Source organism: Polyodon spathula, chromosome 21, assembly GCF_017654505.1.
Source record: "Polyodon spathula isolate WHYD16114869_AA chromosome 21, ASM1765450v1, whole genome shotgun sequence".
NCBI lineage: Eukaryota > Metazoa > Chordata > Actinopteri > Acipenseriformes > Polyodontidae > Polyodon > Polyodon spathula.
The window spans coordinates 27,508,047-27,519,059 of NC_054554.1; the positions used below are offsets into that span (position 1 = coordinate 27,508,047).

General features: G+C 43.1%; 1 protein-coding gene across 4 annotated transcripts in view; it reads right to left on the reverse strand.

Moving 5' to 3' along the window:
* The window catches only part of LOC121296151 (serine/threonine-protein kinase LMTK1-like), a 39,630-nt gene that overhangs the window by 8,743 nt on the left and 19,874 nt on the right, over window positions 1–11,013 (reverse strand). For all 4 annotated transcript variants that reach the window (XM_041221403.1, XM_041221402.1, XM_041221404.1 and 1 more), the window contains exons 3-10: window positions 8,146–8,287; window positions 3,487–3,566; window positions 3,123–3,241; window positions 2,259–2,346; window positions 1,836–1,969; window positions 1,085–1,169; window positions 630–751; window positions 356–505 (exon numbers count right to left, since the gene is read on the reverse strand). In XM_041221403.1, the coding sequence (XP_041077337.1) occupies window positions 356–505; window positions 630–751; window positions 1,085–1,169; window positions 1,836–1,969; window positions 2,259–2,346; window positions 3,123–3,241; window positions 3,487–3,566; window positions 8,146–8,287 (920 nt within the window). The remainder of the gene's footprint in view (window positions 1–355; window positions 506–629; window positions 752–1,084; window positions 1,170–1,835; window positions 1,970–2,258; window positions 2,347–3,122; window positions 3,242–3,486; window positions 3,567–8,145; window positions 8,288–11,013) is intronic.

Sequence of the window (11,013 nt, forward strand, 5' to 3'; positions counted from 1 at the left end):
TTTAATCTTGATGTTGCAAAAATAAGTAAAACATATTTTGGTGAACCAAACACCAGTGTAGATACTCTTGGTTGCACTTATACTTATTTTATTCAGCAGCAAGAGGCATAAGGTACCTAGACTTTACTGCATAAATATCATAGGAGGAAAAGAGCACATGGAAAGATATCAAATTGTCATCAGGCTTTTCTATAGGCTTCCCACTGGCATATATAACCTGCAGTCAATGGTGAGTAAATAAAACCACACCGTTGCAGAGTGTAATTTTAATTGCTGCTTCGCTACACAATAACTGCAATTTGGCTACATTCCTATCTGCTACATTGGACAATATTGCACAAAGATAAATCCTCACCAGCGCTCTGAGAAGGGCAGTTTGAGCAGAGGTTTGGGCAGCTTCAACTGCTGTTCCTTGACGGCATAGGTGAGGACCTGTCTGTCAGAATAGTGCCGATAGGGCTGGTTCCCCAACTCAAACAGCTCCCAGATCGTCACTCCAAGGGACCTGCCACATAAACCAAGCACTTATAGAGGCCTTTACATGGTCACAGAGTCACTATTACGAAGTCAAATGCAAATCAGAATATCTCTGTATGTTACTGCGTTGCCTCCGTTCCCCTTCCCCTTACCAGATGTTGCTGGGCTTGGTCTGGTCCACTACAAGCAGATTCCCGTGGACCTCGTCGATGAGCTCCGGGGCGATCCAGCGCAGAGGCAACCACACCTGATCCACCGTCACAAAGTAGTCATCCTGAGGAGCAGATACACACAGTGAGTATTCTTCAGTCTTTCCTTCTCAGAAACTGGGCCGATCTGAAGTACCTTACACTGGAGTCAAGCTGATTCATGGTATAGGATACTAGATTACTGAAAACATTCTACAAACTCTCTCTCCCACACACGCACGCACGCACGCACGCACCACACATATATATAATGTGGAAATTTTGGTTGAATATCGATTTTTTTTATTAGATTTTATATTTTATATATTTTATATTATATTCTCCATACAGTCAAGTATAAACAATGATTAGCTTTACTGCAGAAATTATGATTGAGTGCTTAACGTTCACAAGCTCACCTTGTACTTGTTATGTGAGAGCCCATAGTCTCCAATCTTCACAGTCACTTCTGCAGTCAGCAAACAGTTCCTCAAGGCTAGATCACTGAGAGTGTTGATAGAGAGAGCGCGACAGTCAAGCCAAAACTGTTCTAGTGAGACATCTACGATCTAAATTGGCTAATAGTAGCTAAAGCACAGTGGCCAGGGGAGACTGCTTCATTTATTTATTTTGTTTTAATCCCCAGGCCAGTACTTAAAGTGTTTATATAGCTGTAAATCATATTGTATTGTATCATATAGATAATAACCATTCTGCAATACATTTGTCACCCCCAGGACAAAACCAGCTAACAACACTGCTACTGTACTTGAGAGCTTTCAGGAGGCATGTGAGCTGTTTGAGATTCTGGTCACTCTGATCTCTAGATGGCGCTGTGGATCATCCACAAAAACACATGCTAATGCATTACTCCCACACATGGATGCTGGAATCCCCAAAGGCTATTGAAAGAAGCAGATGCTGGTCAGAATCCAGAGTGGTGGATCATATGAAGGGCAGAGGGAACGGCTCCTGGTGTCTGGAGCTATTGGATCCCCCACTGCAACAAAATCACTGATGCTGGAGTCTATGAGTCACACTCAGACAGCACCAGGATATTGTTACAGGGAGAGACCAGGGGAGAGCCAGCTGATCATGTGGTTAACTTCAATGGGAATGTAAACAGGAAGGTGGTAAGATAACGTACCCCTGACAGTAAACCTTGCTCACCTGTGGACAAAGTTGCATTTGTGCAGGTGCAGCAAGCCAGAGGCGATCTCACATGCCATTCGTTGGAGAGTCAAGGGGTCAGGGGTCATCGAGTCTGCAGCCCGACAGCTTCGCAGGTATCCTTTCAAATCACCCTGAAATAAATAAATAAATAAATAAAATAGGTTAGTTGATTTCCACCCATTTTCTTAACAAATGTTCATAATAAACACCAAAATAGAAGCAACCTGAAAGTGCACTGAAGGTGATCATTTTTACATTTCTTGTGTTGTTTATTCCTAGTTTCAGCACATGGTTTAAGCATTCTAAACATTCAATCGCATAAATAAAAACGTCAATACGTTACCAGGGCGTCTCGGGTACCACAACCCCACAGTAAGCAGAGCGGAAGCAGGTTAAGTCCTACTTCCCCCTAGGACTCACCAGTGGACAGAACTCCATGACCAGCAGGTAGGGAGTGACCTCTGTGCACTGTGCCAGACACTGCAGGACATGGGGGTGCTGAAGGGACCTGTGGACAGGAATGGGGTGCATTAGCATACACACACATGTTTGCATTCCTATATTTGTGGGGACTTCTCATTGACTCTCACTATATTTCTATTTACTATTTCTAACTCCAGTCAGGCAAAACTCCACACAGGATGAAAGTCGACAACAAATTAAATATTTTGGGACTTTTTTTTTTTTTTTTAGACCCCCCAGCTCTCCCGACAATTCTCAGACGAATCCTCTAAAGGTTCTTAAAATGGTGTTTTACAAAATGGGGACATTACTATCTTTGTGGGGACATTTTCTCAAGTTTTGTCCACACATTGACAGTAATACCTGCCCCCTGCCCCCCCCCCCCACAGCACAGGGGCACACTTTCATTAACACTATGTAGCTATACAGAGAATAACACCTATACCTAAATACCCTTAGAAGAATTTAACAAAATAATTTTGTAGTTTTCCCATACACTGCATTTCCCAGTTTTTAAATGTGGGCTTTAACCCTTTCATGCATGACAACCTCATTTGAAACAGATAAAAAAAAATCTAGTCTTTATATTGGGACATGAGGAAGATGCAGATGGATGATACACTTATATGAGGATGCCATATAAGCAGTGGAAAGAAATTGAAAGAAATGTCAAGGAAAATATATTTATTACATTTCATGCATGAAACGGTTAAATCTATGTTTTACCATGCTCATAATACTTGAGTTACACACACACGCACGCACATGTCCTGAATCCAGACCCTACTCTGCTTTGTCTCCCTCTCCCTGTGCGATTCTCACCTGTAAGGCTGCACCTCTTCCAGGAACTGCATCTGGTCCTGCACGCTGGCACTCGCCTTCAGCTCCTTCACCACTACCTGAGTCGTGCTGAGACTCGCATTGACCTCGCCCAGGAGGACCTGAGAGAGAGGCAAGAGTGGCAAGGGGGCAAAAGGATAATATTACCCCTCACATTAACTGTGATGTCATTGAGTTGAACATGATCACAATATCTGAGTCTGCATTTTTTTTAAATCCATGCATTAGCAATAACAACAAATTCATGGGATTTTTCTCTCTTGCAGTAGTCAAGCATTACACACGCATTGGACATTTCTAAGCTTTGAAAGTGAGTGCTCATATTGGTAATGAATGCATCTCTTACCTTCCCGAACCAGCCATGTCCGATCTCTTTGAGGTAGAGCAGGCTGTGCCGGCCCAGGTCAGTGGACTTGAGGAGTTGGACTGTGGAGGAACACATACAGAGAGGGGGGGGTCAGAGGAGCCCGAGCACACTGCCTTCACCTCCTGACATGCCAGCAGCAACAAAACAATGTTTAAAAATCAAATGCAGGGATGATTTTTGAAGTATATCGCTGTATTTCAGTCCATACTGGGTTCCGTTTTTGGATCAGCTAGCTTTCAGAAAGTCCTTGGCGTTCCAGTTTTCTCCTCCTGGTTGGTTCAGTATGCAAATCAGTAAGTAACAGGAGCTTACAGTTATCAGCAGTTTGTTAAGTAAGACATATACAGAAACTGAAACTGAAACCAGGAAAAGCTGTGGTTGTCAAGGAAGCAGGTGACAACGTTTCAAAACAGAGCGTTAACAAGAACTAAAAAAGATAAACTTAACGACAGTTCCTGAAGGAAAGGGTACCTTCCACATTGCAGCTCTTCAGTTAAATAGCTGACAAAACCTTAAGAAGGCAAAATCAACAGAGCAAGAGCTCTCAAATCCCTAGAGGTTTCCTCTTAAAGATAGCAGATCCACAAGCTAGCCTTCATCACATAATACTCCCGACAGCCTGTAGAATAAGTCCGGAACTTCCAGCACACTATACCCAGTTTTATAATATTAACCAATCACCCAGCATTCGCATTCACTGGAGGCAGTCCAATTCCTAACTGTGGGAAAGGGTGAAAGGTTGCTGATGACCTCCACTTAAACAAAAGAACGGCTTGATTTTCATGATTTGAAGTCTGCAGAGCATTCAGAATTAGGTAAAGTTACATTCCTCAGCAGAGACCTTCACATCTCCCGACAATAGATAATATGTCCCCCTAAACCACACTAAGTGAAGCTTTGCATTGCTCTCTCCTCACGTCTTGTATAGACTGTGTTCTTGCTCCATGTATTCCAAAACTCTTAAGGCTCTCCAGAGAATGACAACAACATAAACTACATTTGACTTCTTAGATCACCCTTTTTTACCAGAAGGATTAGCATAGTGTATGAATTGCAACACAAGGGGTACATTGTGGACTGAAATGGTCCCACTGTAATGTGCTCCCCCCCATCCCAAAACCCCTCCTGATATAATTCTGGTATGTAACGCCTCTGTACTATTCCAGAGTCCAGTCATTCCAACACACACACACGCGCTCACGCACTCTACCCAGGCAGAGAAACGGTCCCATTGTTTGCATGCTTGTGCTACCCGGTACTGGGAACTGACTCACAGACACTGGGCCTATTCTCAATCACACAGCTACAGCACTGGCAGCTAATGAAAGAAGCAGCAGCATAGACTTCATGTGGTTTTTTTTGTTGTTGTTGTTGTCCTTCTTTGAAATGCAACACTGGATTCCTCTCCCACTCCTTGCATTCTTCAAGCAGGTTGTTGCTGCACTAGGACTCAGGAATATAGCGAGAAAGTAAAAGAAGCTTCAGTGTTCTGGTCTTCTGTGTGGGCTGAGGGCCGTACAATACCTTTTATAAGAGACTTCAGTAATTCCAATGCACAATACATAGCCAAACACAGCCTATACTGTATATATTATTACTATGGCCTTAATTTAATTACAGTACTACACCTACAATGTCCACGATTTCTCTTGTTACAAATGCTTACTCTTTAATAAATATTTAGGGCAGAAATTAAATCATGACATTTTTTTAAATGGGAAAGACTTATTCAAGACTGCACACATTTTTTTGAAGGTCAGACTTTTCAGAGGATTTTCACACCCAACACCCCCAGTGGAATTAGAGACAGTAATCAATGAGGAACAATGAATACCTCACAGACCTTCCCTGGGTTGAATTAGGGTGGTCCTTGGTGACCCTACACCCAACTGGCAGGTTTGCGGGAGATTTCATTTGCACACAATACCAGCTCTGCCAGTTTATGAGCCGCTGTGCTACATGTACTGTGCTAATACAAGAGCAGTGCCAGCTCGGAAGACACAAGAAACATCATCTTTCAATCACGGCTGTACCTTTTGATCAAAGCAGTTGATTCATTAAATTGGGTGAACAGCAGAGGACTTGCAATAGTTAATAAAAAATCAGACAGGGAGAAGACAGACTCAAGGGCGTACATCAATTCGTGATGCTGCAGCTGCCCACTATATGTTATATAATATCTCTACAGCCTCGTACACGAAGTTCATCTGATATTGAAGCAGCACAGCTGTTGAAGATTGCATTCATAAAAATATTTATACTGCTGTTGCAGCCTCTCTGGGGCTATTTAAATGGTTACATCATTATTTTGTTACTAATGGAATGTTTAATTTATTACAGGGATGTTTTGTTGTAAGAAATAGCACCATAAACCACTTACTGTGCTACTAAGACGACAACCCATTTTAATATAGCGTTGCACAAAAACCTATCCAACCTATTTCTTCATTTTGTTACAGAAAGCTAAATGGTTTTGTACCACACTGTATCAGACTCTGCTAACTTCAAGTGCTCAATCACAAGGCATTCAGTACCAAACATTTCTACAAAAAAGGCCTTTGTGTCTCGTCAAAAACGTTGTGCAATTATCTAAATGTTACTGTTTATTTTGTCGTTTTTTTTTTTAGTCTGTGGAGTTGGAAGTCTTTCCTGTCATGGTGAGAACACAGCTGGGTCAGGGTGTGACTTTCACAACAACATCCCCCCTCCCCAGGAGAAGCCCTTTGAGCCAGGCAGCAAACTCAACTCCACTCCCCCAGCCCCCCTTCCCCACTGTTGGGAGCAGTTTGTTTAGAATCACACCGTGTCAACAAGCAACCACTGCACTTGATGAACAACAAGAAATATTCAAGCCCACCGATTCCCCATTCCTCCCTAATACCTGTGTCCACCAACAAAGCAAAGCAGAGATTTGTTTCAAGCATTGCCAGCAAGTTTACAGTGACCTGTGACTACAGTGATCTATAGCAGCAAATGAAATCAAGAAGTGACTAATCACATAGAAAATACATATGGATTCTCCACAGCAGCCATAGTGACTCAATAACGAATTGCTAGGGCTGCAAAAAATTGAATATTGGGTCCTTTTGGACCTCCAAAAGGTGGTGGTTTGGACACTTCCCTTAAATAGCCAAACCATTTGCAATGAATTAAAAAACTGGATCCCCCAATGGTGGTTCACACACAAAACTTTCTTTTTTTTCTCATTCTGAGAGTATTGGAATTCCACTATTAGCTGGAATTAGAACCAGAAGGCAGCCCATAAAATGGATTCTGCCACAGAGCACTGTCATAATAGGCAACTGTTAATAAGAGGAAGGGATGTGTGTTACTCAGCTTTGGATCCAAAACAGGCACAATATGGTATCAGCAAATACCCAGGACATTGAAATCCAGTAGCCAGCCTGGCTTCTCTTGTGAATAGTCAGTGATGGAGGTACACATGCAAGGGTTTACTTGATAGACACGCTAAGATCCAGGGGTTACTTCAGCCCCCATCTGTCTTGTTAATGTATTACAGTCACGGTAATGATTGAACAGCTTGCATCAACATGAGCAATAAAAGATTATTTCTTTGCAATATCAAGCGGTTGCCATCCAGCACAAGGAGCACCATACACGCCAGGATCAGGAAAGACATGCAAGAAATATTCAGACAGATGATGGCTGGGGTTTACCCAACTCAGAGCCTTAAATATCTTGGTATAACTGAATAGATAACTGCCCTATCGAGAATATTTTAAAAGAGAGATCCTTTAGTTCTGTTGCCCTTTGGGTCAACTGAACAGACCCTAAATTCTTCATGCTGTCTGCAAACGATTATGGGGTCTTTTAAGTCTACTGTACAATTTGCCCAATCCAAAAAAAAGTGTCATGTCTAAGTTCAACAGGCTTCTCACTGGCAGGATTACCCTTCAATACATCGATGCCCCCAGCAAAGAAAGGGACTAGAAGTTTGATATGGATATTACACCCATAGCATTCTTCTTGCATGGCTGTACTTTCTGTTTCACGGACTGTTACCTGCTTTGTTTCCTATTACCATATGACAAAAGCTCCCTTTAACAAGACACATAAAAGCACAGTCGTGTCTAATGACAGCAATGGAATATGGCCTGGCTTGACCTGAGCCAAGATTCTGTATTGCACATGGATTCCAAGCTTGGAGGCTCCACACTGGAACAGACTCTATTTTTTTTATATGAATGCACTTTACAAGTGCTGTAGAAGGAAAGTGATATGTTACAAAAAAAGACAAGTTATATAATGAAAGTGGCTCAAGCGTATAGAAGAGAAAATGAATCAATATGTTTAAAGTCTGTATTTTAAAGGCAGACAGTGTTACCATGCAAAACATACAACCTAAAAATCCAGAACCTTAGTGCTGGAATGTAAAAAGTAAAGATTTTCTTGTGAAGTTTAGCTATATGGCTATTTTCCTGTATCATTCTTACATGATCTAGGTATGTCTTACTTTAGAATACTTTGATTACTATAATGTGTTTGTCACACACTGCCCCCATCAGAACCCAACACCAAAGCAAGCTGGATCTCCAAGCCATCTCAATTCAATGGGTGTCCAGGCCAGTGTTCAAACCCTTTCCCTTGTTAATCCACTTGAGCTGCAGCTGTGCCTACCTGATCTCCCAGGCTGCTTGGAGACAGGAAGGGACACCTCAGTGAGCGGCAGGACATAAACCTCGGGCCCGGTCTGAGACGTGGAAGAGGCGAGGGTGGAGAATTCGGCCTGGTACTCCTCTCCCTCTGTGTTCTCGAACTCCTGCAGAGAGAGGAACACACTGTGCAATCCCGTCTCAGTCCTATCAGCTTCTTCACCATAAACTGGGCCTAGCGAGCACCATAAGAATGGACAATGACTTAAACTAGAGGTGGGAAAAGTTAGTCATTCCAGTCCTGGTCTTTGTTCCAACCCAGCTTTAAATTGTTTATTTCAACCAATTAAACCTCCATCCAAACCCTAAAGTAATTCATTGTCTAATTTTACTTGTTAAACCTGGAGCGGAATGGCCCTCCAGGACTGTGATTAGACCCCTGACTTTAACTATAACGGTCATAGAAAAAAAGCTGAGCTTGCATTCATTTTGGCCACAGTTCTGAGCCTTGCAATGCTTTTTCTTCTTAGGATCTGACTAAACTACTGGAACCTGTGAGGGGATCCCTCAGGGCAACTCTGTGTAGCCTCAGGGAAGAGTCTGATAAATAAAACCACAAGCAGCTCTCTGTGTCGGCTCTCTAGTGCTCAGACTAAGAAGAGGAACACAACTGCAGTCCTTGAAGACGTTTGCTCCAAGTGGAAAACAGTGACCCCCCCCCCCCCCCCCCCCCCCCCCGACCCACCCTGACCCCTGATCCAACCTGACCCCCTCCTTCTCTTGGGGCTCCTGACTCATATCTCTCTCCTTCACACGGCCTTCCTTGCCCTCGGCTTGACAGATTTATCGAGTTTCAGCTCCAGAGGAAAGTTTGCCTCGTTTGTTTTTTTTTCAAAACTACGGGTACAACAGCTGGGAAGGAAGCTATTCATGACATTCCAAGAGGCTTTTATTCCTAGTTATAAAACTATAACAATAAATAAATGACATGTTTGTTTGTTTGGCTGTATTATTTTGGATTAGAGAGAGAATAAAGCATCCTCTCCAGTCAGGTGTTGTGCTAGAGACGAGCTTTGCAACCTCTATGCTGTACAGGACTGAGCCTCACCCAGACACAGTCTGACAAACTACAGCATCATTTTGTGACCTGAAGAAATTTTCTTTTTACATCTGTTTACTGCTGTAGTTATTGCTAATGTAAATTACTTTCATTGTGATTATTTTTCCCCTTGAAGCTATTTTATCTTTTACAATATCTTACACTCTACCCTCCCCAAAATTCCAGCTCCAAAACCTCTGTATGATTGATAAATAAGTTAGTACAGGTCCGAAAGTGATATCAACCTGGTACCGCAGTCGCAATACAATCATAGTGCAGCTAAACTGCAGTATGCAGACTACACTCTCCTGTTCATCAAATCTATTGCTGCAGTTTTTGTAAATTGCTTTAAAAAATTCCCTTACCTCTGCACCATGTGCTAGACTGTAGCGCACAGCAGCGCTCTACAGGGCATTGCAGTGCCCTCTATCCAGTAGCAAGCTCCCTGGACACCAGCGATGGTCCGAGGCACACCGCTACCCCCGAGGCACACATCTCTCCAAATCCCAGCCCCGCTCAGACAGCTTGCTTTTATAAGCCCACAGTACCGGGGCTGCCCTACTAAATAGGAGCCGCACTGCCAGCGAGGCTCTGTGTAGATAGAGTCTCATTGTTGTGCCTCTGCAAAGGGGAATGTTCTGGTGCGTTTCGGACAGCCTGATCTGCGTTGGGACGGGAAGGAGCAGGGGAGGGGCTGGCTCACACACCAGCCAGCTTCTCTGTTCCACAGCCAGAAAATAAATAGCCCCCGCAAGAATTTTATGCATTGCAAAGAAAAAAAAAAAGAGCTTTTTCACATTCTGTGCTCATGACATCACCCCTCTCTCCTTGTCCTGATGGAACATGTGCACTGCAGTTGTGGCCCAAATGCACAGCATGCAAAATTGATTAATTTATTTATTTATTTTAAAAGATTGATTTCCCCCCCGGATAAAATTGAGAAGATTCCAGTCAGGGGCCCAGCTGCAAGCTAGTTTTCTGGTTACTCTTCTGCTTTTTCTAGTTGTTATTGCTAACAATTCTTGGAAATACATCTCAATCACTTACAATGCATAACTAACCCTTGGTTCCACTCAAAAGGTCACACTAAATCCCAGTCCCTCAGTAACCACTAGGCCACGCAGCCCATCTCCCAGTCCCTCAGCTCTAACTAGACCACAGTGCCATGCTCCCAATCCTTTAGCTCTAACCACCATTTTCCAGTTAATGAATTAAGAGAGCAAACCAACATGTAAACGGAACATGTTTTTATGTGACCTTGGTGAAAGAGAAGGAGGCAGTCCGCATCACTACTGTCCTTAGACCGCTGGCTGTATCTCCAAAGCTCTGGGCCAGCTAACAGGAGTAGGGGAATGGAGGGCTTGTTACTGCAGTCTGAGCAGCAGCCCCTCAGCCCTCAGGGGGTTATTCTACTTAAGATATAAAGAGCGAATGAACAGCAATGCTACGGGTAAACCACAGAGCTGCAAAGTGCAGAGAGAAGGAGGGTTTCTCAAATTGTTTTTATCTGGCTGCTTCTGGACATCAGCCGAGATAAACAACAGCAGAGTCGGCGAGCGTTCAAGCTGCACTGTGTTTTTCTTCACCACGAGGTTCGTTCCAACATTTAACCATAACATTTGAGGTCAATCAGACAAATATTTCAACATAATCAGTCTGAGAAGTGGGTAGCAGCCTGTGGCAAAGTGGTTTGCAGTGTGCAGGTGTAGAGGTGATGCAGCCCTCAGGAATGATTTGAAACAACACAGTTCATGGTTAAACAGCTCTTTATTGGCTGATAAATAATAATAACTG